Below are 21502 nucleotides of genomic sequence, written 5' to 3' on the forward strand. Positions count from 1 at the left end.
CAATTAGGCAGGTGGTAATAGTATCTTCTTTTCTTCTTCATTTTTTTTTTTAAATGCTAAAGACACTGAAATTTTGCGGCTTTAAGTAACTATCCCAAAGACATAAATACTTCATGTCAAACCTAGAATTTACCCTACGTGTTTTGACTTGAAAAGCTTTTTTTTCTTCTCAGTTCATATTTGTTATTTTGTTATTACAGATATAATCTGTAAGTTTGTCAGTTTTCAAGATTTTATCTGATTTGTCCTGTGCCTATTTATTATTATGGATGTTTATTCTCTCTATCTCTCTGTCTTTTCTCTTCTTGAGTATCATTTTCATAGAAAGCGTTAAGAGAAATTGAGATAAAATGAGCCACACTAATTGTAAGCCATCTCCAAATGAGAAACTATTGAAAATGTTATTACCAGCTGGATGCTGGAAAGTGTTAAAGAGCTGGGGGCACAACAGTGTGACCAGTTTGACCTTATAGAGAGAAATATAAATTTGTCTTGAATTAGCCAGTCTGTGTCAGAGGTTATTTTACTGTTAGTCTGATCAGTTCTTTTAGACTGATCACTCATAATTGAGCCAGATCTCACATATAACAAATTGAACCATAGGCAAAACCATTGTAATTATTTTCCTATTTACTGTCAACTCTGAAAATCATTGTGTGCTTCTAGAAATTGAGATAGTTGTCAAGAATAAGTTTTGTTTATGCTAAGTTATAATTTTCTTTTTCTGTGTTTGCTAGATTTTTCTAGATATGACATTTGGTTCGGGAGGGCACACAAAAGCCATTCTACAGAAGGAGTCAGATATTGTTTTGTATGCCTTGGACAGAGACCCTACAGCTTATGCATTAGCTGAACATCTTTCAGAGTTGTATCCGTAAGTAATACCGTTGCATATTTATTTGATTTTGGTTCTTAGTTTTACAGAGCTTGGCTTACCACTTTGGAGTTTGTTCTGCTTTGCATGGGCTATATTTTACTCCATTAAATATTTTCTCAATTTTTTCCTCCAAAAATAATTAATGTAAGTGATATTTTTAGTGCCACTTAAAGTAATGTTATTTTTCAGTTATCCTTTCTGAAACCATAAAAAGAAATACAAAAATGTCTTCCACTTACAGGATTGAAAATGTTTTGGAATCCATCCACAAATAATATTTTGACAATAACTCATAGTCAAAAAATAATTTTTAAACATTTTTATGAGTTTATTTGTAAGAATTTAGCAGAGTAAATAAGTATGTGAGAATTCTATAGAACTCATGGGGACATATATATCAACATAATATACTTGTTTCCTCTGAATTTTCTGAAATTCACAAATCTAGAGTGATCCATCCTTCTATCAGAAAAAGTGATTTATAACTAAAGAACTTTTTAAAAATATAAAATATTACATGAATGAGTGGTAAAACCATCTGCCTTTCAAGAAACATTTTGAATTAGGGAGTAGAGTTTACATGATTTGTTGTTTAAAGTCATCATTTTAGAGAAAAATATCTTGGAGCTAAGATGGGTCACTCCAAATACATAAAGAACTGTTTTCAGGAATGGGAAATTGTTTTATTCTGTCATTCATCAGAGACTGGAGTCAAGAAAATAGATGGGAATTTGAGAGGTAATTTTGACTTGATGTGAACTATAGTTCACATCAAAAGTTGAAGTTTTGACTTGATGTGGACTAGAGTTTTTACTAGTTGTAGCTATTCAACAACAAAATGATCTCTTTGGTGAAGTTCCAAAAGTATGACCATGGAAAAGTTTAATCAGACACTAAGAATAGAAAGTTTAATTCGTCATCTAGAATAGTATTTACAGTCTCTTTCTGGTCCCAAACTCTTTGCAAATCTAATGAATGTGATTAACTCTCCCCATAAAACTATAAATAAATACACATAAGCTTTTGTTTGCAAGATCACAGAATTTATGGAGTCCCTGAAGCCTACCATTTGACCCCAGATTATTTCATTTCTTCCAAGAATAATATGAAGATGTGGTTTAATGACGTGGTACTAATTTTTAATATTTTAAATCTATCTGTCTTCTGCAGTGTAACTTAGATGTTTTATTAGAGCATTCGTATTTAGTAAGATGTTTTATTAGAGCATTCGTATTTGTGAAACATTGTATGAGTTCACTTGGTTATGATGTGAACATGCATGAAGTATAGACCTCTTTTATACAGCAGTCCCTTTGTACCTGAGGAGAAGTGGATACCAAAATCCATGGATGCTCAATTCCCTTATATAAAATGGTGCAGTATTTGCATATAACCTACACACATCCTCCTATATAATCATCTCTAAGTTACTTACCTAATACAAAGTAAATACTGTTTAAACAGTTGTTATGCTTTACTGTTTAGGGAATAATGACAAGGAAAAAAGTTTTGTACATGTTCAGTACAGACGCACCTCCCTTTTTTTATGATCTGCAGTTAGTTGAATCAATTGATGTGGGATCCACAGATAAAGAGGGCCAGTCATATTTTACTGTCATAGAAAAACTGAATTTTCCTAAGATATTGTTGTTTCTTAAGACAATGATTCCCAATCCAGTGATTTCAATGGCTCTTATTCCTTTAAACACCCCACTTTCTCAAATGTAGCTTAAAGTTTATAAATTTTACCATGTGTAAATTTTATACCTAACAGGAACTATCAGGCTGTATATTCTTTTCAGTTTATAGACGTGGAAACTATTAGCCAGAGAGATGAAGTGATTTGCTAGAAGGCATAAGTGACTTTATGGGGACAGACCTGGGACATGTATTCTAATCCCTAGCCTCACAATCTCATTTTATTAAATATTACTGCTTTGGCTCAAATCTTGAGACTTTTTTTACTTCATTGACAAAATGATTTTTTTGTCAAACAAAATAAATTAGATAAGAAAAAGGAAGCAGATTAGAGTAAGCCGAGAAGAAGGAATTAATACAGATAAAAGCTAGAATCAAGGAAACTATAAACAAAAAAAAAGAAGAAAAAAATTGAAAGGATAAAGAAATCTCAAGACATCAGTCTTTGAAAATAGCAAAATCACTTTTGAGCCTGATTTCTAGAGCTAAAATGTGTGATTAACATTGAGAAGGAAGACCAACCATAGACACAAGATAAGTTCATCATAAGATAATAAAACTGCAACTCTCTGGTAACTTGCAAAACCTAGATGAAATGAATGATATCCTAACAAAATATAAATTATTAAAACTTGATTTGCAGTTATTTAATTCTTTTTTTTTTTTTTTATTTTTTTTTTATTTTTTTTATTTTTTTATTTTTTTTTTTTTGAGACGGAGTCTCGCTCTGTCTCCCAGGCTGGGGTACAGTGGCCGGATCTCAGCTCACTGCAAGCTCCGCCTCCCGGGTTTACGCCATTCTCCTGCCTCAGCCTCCCGAGTAGCTGGGACTACAGGCGCCCGCCACCTCGCCCGGCTAGTTTTTTGTATTTTTTTTTAGTAGAGACGGGGTTTCACCGTGTTAGCCAGGATGGTCTCGATCTCCTGACCTCGTGATCCGCCCGTCTCGGCCTCCCAAAGTGCTGGGATTACAGGCTTGAGCCACCGCGCCCGGCCATTTAATTCTTAAAAAAAAGGAAATAGCAATGCCTTTTACACTAATCCTGACCATGGTAAATTTGGAAAATTATTTCAGTTAATATTATGAATCTAGCATAATTTTAATACCCATCTTTTTTTTTTAATTGGAGATAAGTTTTCACTGTTTTGCCCAGGCTGGAGTGCAGTGATGCCATCATAGCTTACTGCAGCCTCTGCTTCCTGACCCTTCTGCCTCAGCCTCTCAAGTAGCTGAGACTACAGGTATGCACTTGTCTAATTTTTTATTTTTAGTAGAGATGACGTCTCCCTATGTTGCCCAGGCTGGTCTTGAACTCCTGAGCTCAAGTGATCACCCCACCTCAGCCTCCCAAAGGACTGGGATTATAGGCATGAGCCACCATGCCTGGCCTAATACCAAATCTTGATCGAGATAGTATAAAAAGGAAAAATGTCTAAGTTTGCTGAAGTATAGAAATACAAAAATTGAAAAGGAAATACTAGTATATCTAATTCACCTTTCATTTAATTAAAATAGTGATACCTGTGGCCTAATGAAGTTTATTTCATGAAGATGGGATGTTCCATGTCAGGTAGTTAATCAATGACAGGTTGATAAGCATGACAATAATCAACTAGTTATTCTTAATAAAATTTCATTTAAGGAAACTACTTAAATGTAAAATATTCTCAATCAAGGACAAGCAGTATTTTCCTAAAATGTGAAGTACTATAACTATTTAAGACAAAATTAGGATGTAAATAGGATTTAACTTCTATAAATAATATTTCTCAATTTTTTTCAAGATCTGACAAATTCTAATTAGAATATTCTTCTTATAATGATTTACTGAATAGTTAAAAACCCCAAATACTTATAAAATTAATAAGATGATGTTTAGCTAAAAATTTAAAACTCTATTCAGAATAGAAGAACTCTAGGGACAACAAGGAAGTCAGCCCTTTCCTTTCTATTATAAGGGTCACAGCTGAGACCCCTATAACAAAGAGAGGTTGACAAGAGAAAAGAATAACAAATTTATTTGATCATAGTTTTACATGGCTCAAGATCCTTCAGAAAGAAGATGCAAAGATATAGCGAGAACTATCCATTTTTTATGCTTAAATTAAATAAAGTATGGAGAGCATGTAGAACTATGATTGGACAAAAAAGGATATATGGTCTAACACTAACTGACTGAGTTGGGGGAACTCAATAAGGTCTCTCTATGCATCATTCCTTTCTCCTGGGTATGAAGGTAAGACCCCTGTGGAATGAGGGTCTTAATTTCTTTATGGTCATCTATTCTATTACACAGAAAGAAGTGGGGGAAGTTAAAATAGTATTTTAGGCTTTGAAGCTGGCTTTGGAGAAAAAAGGTTTCTATGGAGGAAGTTAGAGTAATATTTTATGCTTTAAATCTGGCTTTGGAGGAAAGGGAATCTGGTTTCTATGACCCACGCTGGGGAAGAAGGATTCTAGTGTGGCTTGTCTCTGAAGAGAATGAGAGACAGGAGGGAAAGAGGTGGTCAGAAGGTAACTTTGCTTCTAAGGCTGCTTCTTAGGCTTTCACTTGGGGCTATTGCTTTCTGAGCCCCCGCAGTACCTAGAAAGGGAAATGGGAAAAAAATATTCTATTCACAAAAGCACCTAAAATTATATAAAATATTTAGAAATAAATTTAACAAAAAGCACACTTCCAAGTGAAAGAAAACTATAATTTTTTGAAGGGCATGCAAGAAGAGTTGAACAAAAGGGAAGACATATTTGAGGTAGAGAGAATTAATATTATAAAAAGAGGATGGAGTGAAGAGGATCATGCCTGCAACTCCACCACTTTGTGAGGCCAAAGTCGGTGGATCTCTTGAGCCCAGGAGTTAAGAGACCGATCCTGACAACATAGTGAGACACTGTTTCTTACAGAGAAATGGTGGTGCGCACCTGTAGTCCCAGGTACTCAGGAGGCTGTGGTGGGACTCAGGAGGCTGAGATTGCAGTGGGCCCTGGCCATGCCATTGCACTCCAACCTTGGTGACAGAGCAAGATCCTCTCTCAAGATGGATGGATGGATGCATGAATGCATGGATGGATAGACAGATCAGAAAGAATACAAATAAAAAGAGCTAATACTCCCAAAATTCATATATACATGTATTGTACATGTAAATTACTTTGTTTTTTAAATTTGGATGATGTGATCCTTCGTTTATATGGGGCAAAAAGTGACAAGATGTTTTTTGAATTAAAAAGTAAGAGGAAACCTGCCTTATTAGATGTAAGATTACACTATAAAATCACTGTAATGAATCAATACAATATTGATACAAGAATAGGCAAGTGCATTAGTGGAGGAAAGAATCCAAAAACTGATACTGCTAAATAAAGGCATTTAATTTAAAATAAAAATATTTTAATTCATTGAGAAAATGGTGCATTATTAAAAAATGATGCTGTTACAATGCCTGTCAGACTTGAGGAAAATAAAATAGACCGATATTAAAATTTGGATTCAAGAATAACTTCTAGGTGGTGTAAAAAATTCGTGAAAATTTGAATATACAAGTTCTATGAGAAAATTGGAGAGACTATATACACAATCTAGGCGTGAGAAACTTCTTAAGACTAGAAATCATAAATCTATAAATATGTTTATGTAATTTTAAAAAACATAAAGCAAGAATAGTTTGCTAATTTCTAACAGCTAATTTGAAAAATAAATGTTAGTAATATAGAAGATGGGAAAAAGATTGATATCTATTATATAGGATAAGTTCTTACAAAACTAGAGAGAAGACAACAAAACATACAAAAGGGTGATTCATAGAAGATTAAACTGTGAAAGGATGCTCTAATTCAGTAGCAATAATGAGAGCAATCAAAATAATAATGGTGCAATATGCTAAAAAGCATAATTTTGCGAGTGAGGATATGCAGAAAAAGATAATTTCATCTATTTTGGGTGGACATCTTTTAATATAAAACACATAATCTGCCTAGAATCTATTCCATCTAAGTAAAAGAATATCTAAGGAAACATGTTTTTACATTTCTTACAAACTTTATGCATACATTGCTTGTGTGTATATAATCATGGAGAACTTGAGAAAGACAGGATTAAAAATGGAGGGAGGTTCAGGGAAAGAGAAAACAATGATTAAGAAAAACCCAGAGATTTTATGATGACATCTCTGCATATTTATGCAAAATAGAAAATTCAGAGTAATACTATATATATAATTTGTTCATATCCACATATATAGTAGTAAAATAAAGTATGCATGAGAGAGAAAAACACGCATTTGTGTTTGGGAGTATTTCTGGGAATAATGGATAGATGGATAGTTGGTTGAAAGGGTAGATAGATTACATATCTTCATAAAAATATTTATGTAATTGCACCCTGTAGCAGAGCACACAATGAAACATTTCATCATTTTAAAGTAAACACCTTTTGAAGAAATATAGTAATTTTTTCTTTTATTTATTTTGCTATTATTCTAAAAGAGGAGTTAAGTTTCTCTTAAAAAAAATCCCTTGTCCTTTACTCTGTCAAAACTAAGTCAGAAATAGAAACTAACATTTTTACAGAAAACTGAGCAATTCATGGGAAGGCTGAGTTTTAGGCTAACCCATTTTAGCTCTTTCAGAAAAGATGACATGTCAGATCACCTGTTGTTTGAAGACTGAAACTTTTTGCTATTACCTCTGAAGACTGTATAAGAGGAAACACATTTAAATTGGAGCAGTGAGGTGTTGGTTGACTTTTTAATGTAGTGGAAGATGGATATTGGAAGACAATTTTAGAAACCAAAGTTTTTTATCTTCTGAATTTAGGAATAATACATACTATGTATACTAAGTTCACAGAATATAGATATGTATAAAGAAAATAAAAAGCATTCCATCATTTTACTATAATTTTAAGTGGTTTCTAAAAATATAATAAGCTGTTATTTTCAACATTTCATAAAAGAAGCTATGTGTACTGGGGTAAATTTATAATAGAAAAATATAAACTCACCCACAATTCTATCACTTTAAGTAATCTGGATTAGTGATTTTGTGTATTTCATTCCATGTTTCTGATCGTCAGTATTTCATTATGTATACTCCTTCCTGTTTGAATTTTTTTTGGGCACTTTCACTTTTTGTACTTGTAAAATGTTAGACTATCATGGCAAAGTTTAAAATCCATTTTGATTAATTGTATTAAATGCGTAACTGCCTTATAAAGAAATGACATCTTTATTCTGTATCGCAATCCAGAAGCCTGATGTATCTTTCCACTTATTCTGGTATTTTGTGTTTCTTAGTTAATTTTTTTCTAAATTAAAATTATAAAATGCAGGAAAGTACTGAGAAAAAAATTAAAATAATTCATAGAACTAACACCAGTGTAAACAGGTTGGAATACTTCCTTCTAATTACTTTGGTTATCTATGCATATATGTTCATATATGACACATGTATATATATTTTGCTAAATGAATTCTACTTATATATTATCAGCACATTCCTCTTTAGTTAAATTATTTTAAAACGCGATTTTATTCATTGTAGGGTATTTTTATCATATAATTGTAACTTAATTTATTAAAACCCTAATTCTTATATACTCTTATCTGTATTCATATTGTTGATAATTTAATAAACAGCAAATATCCGATGTGTTTTGGGCAAACAAATCTGAGTATGTTTTCTGTAAAAGGGTAATTACATCAGGATACACCACTGTTACTTTCTTTTGTATTTTTAATTTTTGTGTTTTATTGAACTTTTATAATTTCTTATGTCCATTATATATATTTGATTTTACCTCTTCACTAGTGATTTAGTGACATGCCTTTTATTTTTTTAATTTACTCATCACTGACTTTAGTATTTTTTAAGATAAAAAGTATTTAAATACTTTTTTAAGTATGCTTTTAAAATAATATTTATTGATTAACCACTGTCATGTAAGATGATAAAGTAATACTCCTTTATTTGTTTTTTTTTCTTCTTCTGCTACCCTACTTCTTGGCTCTTTAAATACTGTCTTGGGATTTAGATATTAATGTCTACTCTTATGATAACTATTAGTTAGCATTTACACTTTTGGCTGTATTATCTAAAATAATTCTTTATAGTTAGGCCATTTTAATGTATTTCAATGAGCCTACTAGCTGTTTTATAGTACTTTCAATTCCATTTTGCATTCCTTATGTGGGTTCCTGTCTCAGTCAATTGATTACATCTTTAAATAATTTTTCTGTAAACATGCAGAAAGGGTACATCTGAGCTTTTGTTTATCTGAGAAAACAGTGTTTTTCATGCCTTCTTACATTTGCAATAACTTGATAGAGTATAGAATTTGGGGAATTTTATAGATATCACTCATATTCTTCTGGTTGTAGTTTTGTGGAGAAGTCTGAGGTCAACCCAGTTTTTTTTGTTTGTTTGTTTGTTTCTTGGAAGTCTGTTTCTCACTTGTTCTTTTCACCCCCAGGCTGGATGCTTATTAGACATAGTTCTTTGAAAATTTTTGATATTTATAAATTGTACTAAGAAATATTACTGATTCATCACTTTTAGTTAATTTTCTGTATACTCCATGAACAGTTTTTGTCCTGTGGATCAGGTCTTTCGTCTACAAAGATGACTTTTTGTTTTAGTGACCTCTCCACCCTTATTTCTGCTTTCTGCCTTGTGAGCCTTCATTATTTGTTGGTTAGATATATATTATCTATCCTGCATGTCTTTTATTTAATCTCTTAGTGTTTTCAGCTATTTTCACTTTACTGCAGTATTCTGCAAAATCTCATTGAGATTATTCTCTGGGTTAAGGATTTTATTTTCTATAGTGTTGTTTATGGTTTTTACTGTCAATATTGTTCAAGTTTTAATTCCGCTAATTAGAAGTTATCTTTGCTTAAAATCTTTTCTTAATTTGTTGACTTTCTCCTTTCTGCCAAATTATTTTTATTTCTTCTTCTGTTATCATTTCATTTCTATGTTTTCTTTGTGAACAGAGTATATACATCAAGGAATAGGTTCCTTCTGGTGCTGTCTTGTGTCTCTGAGGCAATGGGTGTGAGCAGAACATTCTTAACCTTCTTCCTAACTCGCTCCACAGCCTTCAATCAGGGTTCTAACTTACATTTGGTAAGAAGAGTTAGGTTTTCTGTATTCTGCCATATCCTTGGAGACTACTCTTAGTGATTTATACTATTTGAACTTCCATTGTCTTTTTTGTTTTCAGAAAAGATTAAACAAACAAATTATATTACTGTGGAGCAAAAAGAGGGAAGCCAGGTAACATAGTAATATAATTAGAGAGTTATAAAACTGTTTATTCATATGATATAATATATTCTAAACTACCCACATTATCTCAGTTGTGTAGTCTTATTTTCTAGCACTTGAAGTTTATCATTTTCCTTCTCTTTCTTTTAAGCCGCCATTTTAAATTTTCAGTCATATTTACACAGGAAGCCAGAACAATGGCAAATCTAGAACTCAGCATCAGGTTTGCTGCTTGTATTCTTTCTACACCACTACAATGTTATTCAAGAAGCAATTTAGTCACATTGTTGAACAGAGTCAAGACTGAAACCCAGGCATTTTGACCCTAAGGCCAGTTTAAAAATCTTATAAAAGAATACATGATCTTAAACAGCCCTATCAACCTAAAATTTAGACTTTTAGGATTAGATATGAGACACAGTTGTTATTAATCTTACTAACCATGGGAGGTCCGTTCTGTCATACACTGTCAAAAGTGAAAGAATTTTCACAAATATAAACAAGCATGAAAAAAGACAACTTGCAAAAAATTAACTAGACCATTTTGAACTATTGATGATGATCTGTTACCTGTTCATTATTTTTGGTAACACAAACATTACTAAAACAGGATATTGTATTTTGCCCCATTTAATATTATTAAATATAACCTTTGCTCAGGAGATGTTAGCCTTGTAAGCTGAAGCTGTTTGTTTGAGGAGGTAAAACTTGACTCTAGTCTACCAAACATAGTCCCAAGGCTTGAGGAATATGTGTTTATTCCATAAACATGTATTGTACTAACTACTTTTCAGGCAATCTGCTAGTTCTGACGGTTCCAGAGGGATTAAGACCTATAGCTATGCCTTCATAGAGTTTACAATGTAAGCAGAAATTAGATAGAAAACAGATAATTTTACAACTAGTTATTTAATTAAAATTGTGATCATGGCTATGAATGAGTAGATCTAAGGAATATGATATCAGGATCTAATCTAGTTTAGAACTTCTAGGAAGACTTCCAAAATATATGAATTCAAGTTAGAACCTGAAAGATCAATGATTGTTAGCTAGGTGAAGGAGGGAGGGATGATCTGGCAAGAGAGAGAATTGAGGTGTTGAAAACAGAATATTCAAAGATCTTTGGCAGAACTGAGAATGGCATATTGAAAGAACTGTAATGTGAATGGATGATAGAAAGGGAGAGGAATGGCCAGATTGGTAAGTTAGGGCTAGGCTATACAGGACTTTGGTCGGGATTTTGGACATCATCTTAAGAACAAAGGGAAAGCACCAAAGTTTTTGAAACAGGGAACTGACATGATCATATTTGCATTTTCAAAGGAATAGTCTTTTTGTTTGTGTGAAGAATGGGTAGGAGGAGGGCAAAATTGGAAAGGATTCAGTGAGATCAATTAGAAGGCTAGGAATTGCTGCTGTATCTGAAAGCTGAGGATAGTTGGGCCTAGATTTGTGTTTCCTGATCATTCTATTAGAAATTCTACTTTGTCTTAATGATCTCTGGCTTCCGGTTTTAATGGTATTCTAAATAATTGAAACAATTTTTTTTCCCAAGATAAAAGTATGTTTTGTGTTTATAAGTGAAACTGAAGTTAATATTATGACACTAAATTTTGTGAGTCCCTCAAGAATTCCCATTCTTCTGACTTAGCCAGTATAAGGAAGGAGACAAGGAATGAGTTCAGTCTTACCGTGTTCTCAAGTCCAGCGTGTATTTTTATTCTTACAGAAGACTTTCGGTAATTATCTTTTTCTCAGAATCTCCTCCCTTGTTTGTAATCAGTAAGGCCTTTTCATGTCTACCTCAAGGCTTACCCACTTTAGTATCTGACTGCTCTTTTCCTTCTTTTCCATATAACTCTGGAACCAGACTGCTGAGCTTTTTTTAACTTCAACTCTGCTGTTTACTCAGTATAAAACTTTGAATAGGTTACTTAACCACTCTGCTACTCAGTTTTCTCATCTTTAAAAATGGAGATAATAATAGTACATACTTCCTAGAAATAATAGGATTAGGCTTAGAACACTGTCTGGCATATCTTTTTAATGAGTCATGAAACCATTTTGTTGGGTCCTGATCAGAGTTTAATGGAATGGAATAAGAATATCATAGTACATCATATGAAGTTAAATTAAGTTAAATTCTAATGAAAGAATTTTATGTATACATATCTACATATACATATGTATTGTAAGTTTCTGTGTATATGTGACTGCAGTTAAACTTATTGTTGACTATGTGTCTTGATCAAAATTTTTTGAAAACCACCATGCTATTTGACTATATTCCACATATATTGTTCATGTTGTATATTAAATGTTCATTGAAGAAAAAATCTATGTCTAACACATGTCATATCCCTACTTGGATAACACATGTCATATCCCTGCTTGGATATGTTATTTTGTAATTTTTAATTTTTTGCCAAAAACTTTGCAGACTTACAAGGTATCTGAAACTTTATTTCTAGCTGGTTCCTCCCTTTTTGAACTCATCTGGATCTGGCTTATTTCAAATGTCCATCCCCACAGGTGAGAAAGTAGTTTAGATTTTAGAATCAAACAGTCTTGATTTAGAGTCTTAGTTCTGCCTCTTTCTAGCTATTAGATTTTTAGATCAATGACTTAATCTTTCTAAGCCTGTATTTTTATACCTTTAAAATGAGGTACTATTAATACCTACCTTATGGGATGTTATGAAGATTAAATAAGTTTATGCAATTAGATTGTATATCATAAAATTGTTTAATAAATATTAGCTATAGTTGCTTTGTTAGAATTACCATGTAGGATAATACATAGTTCATTAATTATTATTGTCATTATGCTAAGATTTTGGAAAGTTTCACTGGCATACACCAAGATGATGATTGGCAGTTATTTCCTGTCTTTACCTGCTTGGTTCCTTAATATGCACAGATAGAATTGTTTTAAGATTTGAGGCTTGGGACACCATTCAACTTCTCTCACCTTGCAAAGTGCTGTGGCATCTGCCTTTTGTTATAGACTTTCTTCCCTTGTCAGTGTAAATACTGAAGGCTGTATCTGTGCAGTGGTCTGAATATTGGTGTCTCCCCCAAATTCCTGTGTTGAAACCTAATAGTATTAAGAAGTGAGGTCTTTGGGGAAGTGATTAAGTTATGAGTGTTCTACCCTCACGAATGGAATTAATGCTCTTATAAAAGATTGCAGGGAGCTGCTTTGTCCTTCTGCCATGTGAGAACACAGCAAGAGTCTCCCTTTTAAGCAGAACACATGCCCTCACCAGACACTGAATCTGCTGGCATTTTGATCTTGAACTTCCCAGGCTCTAGAACTATGAGAAATAAATTTCTGTTTCAATAAATTACCCAGTCTAAGATGTTTTGTTATAGCACCCTAAATGGACTGAGACAGCCTGTCACAGTTACAGACACTCCTGCACTGAGCTGTATTATTGTCTTCTTTTAACCCCAGACTTACTTTTTATTGATTGTGGTTTTTCCATACTTCTTGGCTTTAGATAAAAATAACTAATATCATACAAATGTCATCAACCAATCAGAAGTTCTTTCTTATCTGTCTTCTATTCTTTGACTCTATTCTATATTCATATGCTGCTGGATTTCTGAAAATTCTGCAAGGCTAAATCTTGAGTCACCTTCATTACCTGTACATTTAAATTCATTGTTGACTCTTTAGCTTATTACTGACATGAGGAGACAGAATCTGTAAGTATTTATTTTAAATAAACTCTTTTTTTTCTTTTGACAAATACAAATTTAACTATAGACCTATATATTATTACTAACACCTCTGCATCCATTCCTAAGTACTGTTATATATTTGTTCTTAGAATATTTGGCTTAAAAGTTTGAAAACTGATTCATGAAAGTCAACGTGTATATTTGAAATGCAAATGATATTTATATTATGATAACTATGAGAAAATGAATTACCTCTTCACAAACTTGAGATAATCCATTTTTATTGCCTACGTCATTTGAGCATATCCATATGGTACAGGATAAGAATAGCAGCTTGTTCAGTACAAGAATGACTATACCTAGAAAGACTTCATTTTATCTTGGGTAAATAGTACATATTTAGAGACATGTTTTATTACATATGAGAAAATTTTAGTAGAACCCTTCATGTTTGGGCTTCTGAGTTATTAAAAGAATGAAAACAATAGTTGTATTTTCTCTAAATCATCAACTAATTAAATCAAATGAGTTTGCTGTAATTACATGTATAATCCTCCTGTTCTCGACACCCCCATTTTTGCCTGATATTTAAAGTAAAACTGAGACAAACAGCTGCTGGATTGGATTATCTACTTTAGTATTTTATTCCTTTTTTCCTGAGAGAATACAATCTAAATTTAATACACAGCTCAATGTACATTTTAGTGCCTGCTGTGTATGGGGAAATAGACTTGGCGTGGGGAATGCTCAGAAGCTCAAGATAACACCTCTGTACCACAAGATAGAACTCATTATCTAATAGAGAGACAAGTAAACCTCTATGAAATCAGGTAAGTAAATCTCCTTGCAGGGAAAATACCAAACACACTCTAAATTCAAATTTAAATTATTTGAGGAATATACATTCTTATTTTCTCTGTTAGCATTGTTACTCATTTAATTCAATTCCAGACACTGTTTTGGGGCAGATATTAAGTCATATTCTGGTATTACAGCTGAATAAAAAGGTCAACATAATGCCTTCTTACTTTATCAGGAAAGACAGATAATTAACAAGTATTTATTTAAGATAAGTGTCAGGACCCCAAAACATTAAATACCAAGACAATATGCTTTAAATAGCATGGAATAACTATGTTATTTAAATAAAATACCATTACAACAAATAATTACAAGAAGGAAGAGTACTCATTATATAGGGCACATTATGAACATTTCATTGGACAAATAAAATAATAAGATAACGCTGATTAAGATATCATTGATCAAGTTAAGTTAGCTATTCAAGGAATACTTCTATAAAACAGGCTTTTTTTCCTATGGTAAAATTCTTACAGTTTTCAATGGTGCACCATTACTTTTATAATAAAGTAAAACTTTTCTGCTTACCACAGGAGGCCATTGAGGATATGGCCTTTCTTTTCTTTAGATTCATCTCTTATAACTTTACAACAGTCTTCTCATACCCTCCTTGAAATCTAAACTACTTCCATATTAACTCACAATGTTTTGTCATACCTCTCTTCATGTCAATGTGCTGTTCATTTACCTAGTACTCACCCCACTTATGTTTCAAGACTTACCACTATTATCTCTGCAAAATCACCCAGATATTTCCACATTGATTAAAATTTTTCTCTTCTGTTCCTCGGCACACCCTGTGCTACCTTTATCCAAGCTTTTCATCATTCTCTTGGTTTATTTCCACATATTATATGCTCCTTGAAGTATTGCTATGTCTTAACAGACTTTGTACTTTCAAACTTTGTATAGTCCCTGGCATATAGTACATGCTCAATATCATATGGATGGATGGTTAGATGAATAAATGAATGGATGATTTTTTTCATTTTCTATATCAAATGTATAAAATAGAAATTAGATATAATGGGCTTTTATCTTAATTTGCATTTTACAATGTAAATAGAACCTTTAAAAATATCCACTAAGTTCTAGAGAGAATTGTGGAGTAAACTGTAGATTCACTTCCTTAGTAAATATTTATGTAGAAATGTTAAGTGATAAACCCTGATTAGATATACCATATCATATCTTCTAATGAGCTCAAATCCTTACTACTAGCTTTTACTATGGAGAAACTAGTTTTCAGTACTATTTCCACTTGCAGTCCTGTGCCAAGGGAATCTGTATGGGAATTATGTATATTATCACTAGAAAAAAGATGCTTAGATACTCTATTTTATAAATAAACTTATTTTTGAATAATGCTAGTCTGTGTTCACTGAATCTAAAAAAATTCATATTTGTCATGCAGACTCCTATATATAACATAAAATTAATCATTTCTTTGAAAGAAAAAAGGTATACTATCTAATATTAAGTTATTATGTAATAAAGATATTAGGATTCATGGAATAATTTAAAAAGTATTTTTTATATGAACACTTTTATTTATTTTGTGTCATAGCAGTTTTCATATCAGCAAGTATATTAAAAGGAACATATTGTGTGCAATGTGTAGACTCAGTGTAGAATTGTCTACACTAAAATTTTGCAATGATATTGGTTAATTGCTAGATTTCAGGCACCTTTCTAACGTCCTTTTTAGTGAGTGTGAAAGGGTTTATTTGTAAGAGATATTGCTACTGGCAGAATTTTATCTTTTTCTCCTGGAATCTCAACAGCTACTCCCATGTTATAGGCACCCCCAGAAAGCTCGTCAAAGGATTTCCACCCACACTCTGAATATCTAACAGGGCTTGACCCATTTTTTTTCTCTTATTAATATAGCAGCATACACATCACGAAGAAAAATAGAATAAGAGTTAGTCTTAGCTTGGAATTTCAAAAAGTTATCTACCTATATGCAAGGAATTGAAGTGGACAACAAAATTTGCCTTTTTTTTTTTTAATTAAAATTATACCCTTAGCAATCTAATCACATTCATGAATATAGTTTTATTTTGAGTGGCTTAAAATGTACATTTGTATTCTTAAATGCAGTGAATATAAATGCCAAAAATGGAGTGCACTATAAATCAGGAGTTCTTTGTACTCAATTTTTAGGACACAATGTGCTGCTTAATAACATAGATAATAATTAAAAGAAGACTAAAACTTTGTATAGTAATGCTAGTAGAATCCTTTGGAAGTAATCAGGGTAGTTATAAGACAGAATAGGAAAATATATGTTTAAAGTAATTTTGCTTGTATAAATGATTACATTTCTTTGTTTATGCAAACCATTCGCTTTTTTTGTTTTCTTTGTGAGGAAAACCAAATACTCATGTATAGACTGTGGCTAATTTTTTTTTAGCTTAAAGGATAAAAGTCTCTCTGGAATACAACACTACATTGTTTTCCCTCTTAAGTCTCGGCCCTGGGCAAGTTACTCCAAGCCTCAGTCACCTCATCTTCCTTATGGTGAGTGAGGTATAAGTGATAAAATAATAATTATTTGAATAAATGCTAATTATTGTTACCATAACAGTTTTTTCTCCTGCTTTTATTAATTTGAAATCAGTCACTCAGCTAACATCCAAGTACAAATACATGAATGGTGAGGAATACTTCTACTTTGTAATTATGCCATCAGTTGTCTATATTCACTTTTTTGAATTCCTCTCCCTCCATTCTTTCTTAGACTCTCCCAGATAAGGCCTTCAACTGCCCCACCCCACAACTCTACCAAAACTCCTCTTGTCAAAGACTCCAGTGATATTCGCAATGCCAAATTCAGTGGTTAGTTCTCATTTCTCAACTTAGATAAACACATAAGCAATTAGCATCATGTGCCATAGTTGACTACTTCCTATTCCTTCAAATGATTTTATTTGGATTTTTTTTTTCCTGTCTGTACTGTTCCTTCTCAAGCTCTTCACGTGTGCCTGCTCCTTTCCCCCTAATATTTGTTGTTCTTCAGGGCTCATTCTACAGGCCTCTTTTCTATTTATACTCGTTCCCTCAGTAATCTTGCCTAGTTTCAGGGCTTTAAGAACTATCTACACGTTGATGATTCCAGATTTTTATCTTCAGCCTTTTCCATCCAACTGCTTAGCTGGCATTTCCACTTAGCTGGCTAATAGAAATCTCAGATCTAACATGTTTAAACAAAACTTTTGATCTTCTCCTGAAAACATGCTTTGCCCTGATTCCAACCCATCTGTAAGGGCAATTCTGTGTTTCTATGTGCAAAATAAAATTCTTTTAATAATAAAAGGGAATACTCATCCTTTTTATATGCCAGTACAATTCTGTTGGAAATCCCATTAACTCTGCCTTCAAGGTGTATATGAAATCTGACCCTACGTATCACCTTAGCATTACCACCCTGGTCCAGGCCACCATCATCTCCTAATTGGAGTTTTGTCTTTTGACTTGTCTTCCAGCTTCTGCCATTAAAATACTTCTATCGTCTACTCTCAGCCTCAGGACAAGTTATCCTTTTTAAAAGCAAATTAGATCATGTTTTTCCTCTGCTATGTTGACCACTGTTTTTTCACCCTGTTTTTTTACTCTGTTTTTGTACTCCTAGCATGTTTGCACTTCAAAGCCATTTCCTCTTCCCAGATGTTCTGTGGCACATTCCTTTATTTCTTTCAAGTCTCTCCTCAAATGTCTTCTGTCAGACTTTTCTTTATAAAGTATCAAACTTAGAAGTCAACTCTAGTTTTTTGTAATTCCTTGCCTTTGCTTTATATTTTGTTCTACAGCATTATCGCCCTTTGACATAGTACATATTTATTGTAAATAATAATTACTAGTTTATTGTTTACCCCAACTAGAATATAACTACCATGACAGTAGGAATATTTTTCCCTTACTGATTTAGATCTAATACCTATAACAGTTGCTGGCCATAATAGGGTATCAACAAATATTTGTTGAAGAAGTAAAGGGATCAATCAAGCAACAAACATAGCAAGTAAAATAGAAGAGATGTCCACGATCTATTGCATTATAAATGATGCAGTTGCAAATATTCTTTAAATAAAGCTGCCCTGTAATACTTGACTTTTCATGAGCTGCTTCAGTTTCATTAAAACTAAGTAAATTTATGTAACACGTTGATTCGTTCATTCAACTGTTAAGTATCATGTAAAGATCAGCTATACTTTGTTCGTAAGTATTTGTTAAACAAGAAGAATGTACTTTAAGTAACAGTTATATAACCTACAAAGATTTCTGAATAATCAAGGATTTTAGTATAGGTGTCTTTTATATGGATTAGACTATGAAACTATAGTTGTAGAAATAACAATAGCTAACAAAATTTCATCAAAACTTAATCTCTAATGTGCATTCACATTCATTTATTTCATTTGATCATCTCGTTGTGTAGAATCATTAGGATTAAATGTAGGATTAGGATTTCTATACCAGTTTTTGAGGTGAAGTAACAGAGATCCAGTCATACAGCAAATAGCTTGTTCTACTAGTATTAAAATCTTAAATTTATGCCTGAGAGCTTAGTGCTTGTTCCTTTAAAATATGCCTAATCTTTTAAATGATTGATCTGCATTGATGTATTGGCAATCTTTTAATTTGTCCTAGGTTTCCCAACATTTAACTTGACTCAGTCTTAACCAATTTCTTATCAGATGTTAAGAAAATTTTAAAAAGATGGGAAACATAGATGATAGAGGAAAGGCAAAGGGGATAGCCAAGTTTTTTGAATAGCGAAATATGGATAAAAAAATTGAATAAGGGATAACCCTTTTAATTGTCTGATGTGTTTCAAACTTTTTTTTTAAAAGCCAAGTGGACTTATTTAAGAAGATTTGATTGTCAGAAAATAAAAGCTGTATTTTTAAAGAGCTTATATATTTCTGAAAATAATGATATACTCCGTATTTTCTTGAAGTACTGTTTTATTCTAGGAAAAAGGTCATTTGTTCATTTATTTAGCATATATTTATTGAACATCTACAATGTGCCAGGCACTTTTCTCAGTGCTTGGGATAAATCAGTGAATAAACCAAAGAACCTACCACCATGGGAGTTAACTTCTAGCAGGGCCGATCTTGTAATAAGCAGAATAGGTAAGTTGTCTAGTATGTAACAAAGTGATACTTACTATGAAAAACAACCAGAGGACCGGGCGTGGTTGCTCATGACTGTAATCCCAGCACTTTGGGAGGCCGAGGCAGGCGGATGGCGACGTCAGGAGATCGAGACCATCCTGGCTAACACGGTGAAACCCCGTCTCTACTAAAAATACAAAAATTAGCAGGGTATGGTGGCGGGCGCCTGTAGCCCCAGCTACTTGAGAGGCTGAGGCCGGAGAATGGTGTGAACCCGGGAGGCGGAGCTTACAGTGAGCCAAGATTGCGACACTGCGCTCCAGCCTGGGCGACAGGCGACAGACTCGGTCTCGAAAGAACAAAAAAACAAACGAAAAAAAAAAGAAAAAGAGAAAGAAAAACAACCAGAGAAAAGCAAAGGGAATTGGGAACATGAAGATTGTAGATAAAGCTTGTTATGGTTTTCCAAAGGATAAATAGGGTCTCAAGAATAAGACATATTGGCAAAGACTTGGAAGAGATTAGAAGTTAGAATGGGATGAATTTGAGAAGATGGCATTCAGGAAAAGGAAAAGCTAGAGCAAGGTAAAGTCCTGAAAGTTATACCACATGTGCCTGGTGTTTTCAAGGAAAAGCAAAGATGTCCATATGGGGAGCACATAATGAGCAAGAAGGCAGAAGGCTAACGGGGAGTAGGGGAGGGTGGTAGTGCTCAGATGACAGATCATGCAAAAGCTTTTTAGGCCATTGAATGAACATTGGCTTTTATTCTAAGCGAAATGGGAAATCATTGCAGAGTTTTGAGTGAGTGACATTGTCTGACATGTTTTAAAAGCATTATTCTGACTGCTATGTTGAGTACACTCTCAAGGAGCCTAGGGCAAAAGCAGGGAAGCTAGAAACAGGGGTCCATTAAAATAGAAACAGGGGTCCATTAAAATATAAATAAAAGTCTCTGTTTAAGATTATAATATTGACTAAAATTTTGAGAATATCAGAATCAGGTATTTAGTATTCGTATAGAAGAACTGTACATATGTTTGCATGTTATTAGCATATACTTATTTGTCAATCATTAAGTATTTATTCATGTTAAAATTCTGTTACTATATTTAGGTTTATTGATTTCCTCTCATGCTCCATCTCTACTCTGGAATATGAGCTCAAAGATAGAAATGATGTCTTATTTTCCACTGTATTCTCAGTGCTCAAAGTTTGTTTCTTGAATTAAATTTAAAAAGCCTGAATGCATGGTTAGCATGCAAAAATTATTGAGAATGAACTAAAGGGCAAATTCTAAATAGTAAACTTCAGTCAATGATAATTTAGAGAACATCATTCCTAGAATATAAAAATGCTCATTTTCCTAAACGTAAGAAAATGATTGCATCCAATTATAAAGTCATATGATAGTTTCCTTTATTCTGAGTTTACTATATTATTGCTTTTCACTTTCATCAGTGTCTTTCCTTTGTTTTATGGACACAGCTCTAGTTTTTCCTTACTTGGGTTTCTATATCTATTTTAATTTTAAATGATAACAACAGTTTGAAGAATTAGGAAAGATGACCTTAAAGCCTATTGATCTGACTAGTGATTTTCAAAGCATTCTCCATGTACCCTGGAGGAATGTTTTTCTGGTTGCACTAAGAGGGAAGGGTGTGCTAAGTGGGCAGATAACTAAATCTCACAGATCTAGCCCAGCCTTCTTAAAGAGTTGGTTAGTGGCAGAGACTACATTTCTTTTTTTTTTTTTTGAGATGGAGTCTGGCTCTGTCGTCCAGGCTGGATTTGCAGTGGCACCATCTTGACTCACTGCAAGCTCCACCTCCTGGGTTCACGCCATTCTCCTGCCTCAACCTCCCGAGTAGCTGGTATTACAGGTGCCCGCCATCATGCCTGGCTAATTTTTCTGTTTTTAATAGAGACAGGGTTTCACTGTGTTAGCCAGGATGATCTTGATCTCCTGACCTTGTGATCCACCCGCCTCGGG

At 33.1% G+C, this 21502-nt stretch overlaps 1 protein-coding gene across 6 annotated transcripts in view; it reads left to right on the forward strand.

Annotated features, from left to right (window-relative positions):
- METTL15 (methyltransferase like 15) overlaps positions 1-21502 on the forward strand; it is a 465972-nt gene that overhangs the window by 137218 nt on the left and 307252 nt on the right. For all 6 annotated transcript variants that reach the window (XR_004053697.1, XM_030918505.1, XM_030918506.1 and 3 more), the window contains exon 4: positions 738-874. Coding sequence is in view for 5 of the 6 variants with exons in the window: in XM_030918505.1 (XP_030774365.1) it covers positions 738-874 (137 nt within the window). In the remaining variant the exon portion in view is untranslated. The remainder of the gene's footprint in view (positions 1-737; positions 875-21502) is intronic.

The sequence above is a fragment of the Rhinopithecus roxellana genome, chromosome 15 (genome assembly GCF_007565055.1).
Source record: "Rhinopithecus roxellana isolate Shanxi Qingling chromosome 15, ASM756505v1, whole genome shotgun sequence".
Classification (NCBI taxonomy): domain Eukaryota; kingdom Metazoa; phylum Chordata; class Mammalia; order Primates; family Cercopithecidae; genus Rhinopithecus; species Rhinopithecus roxellana.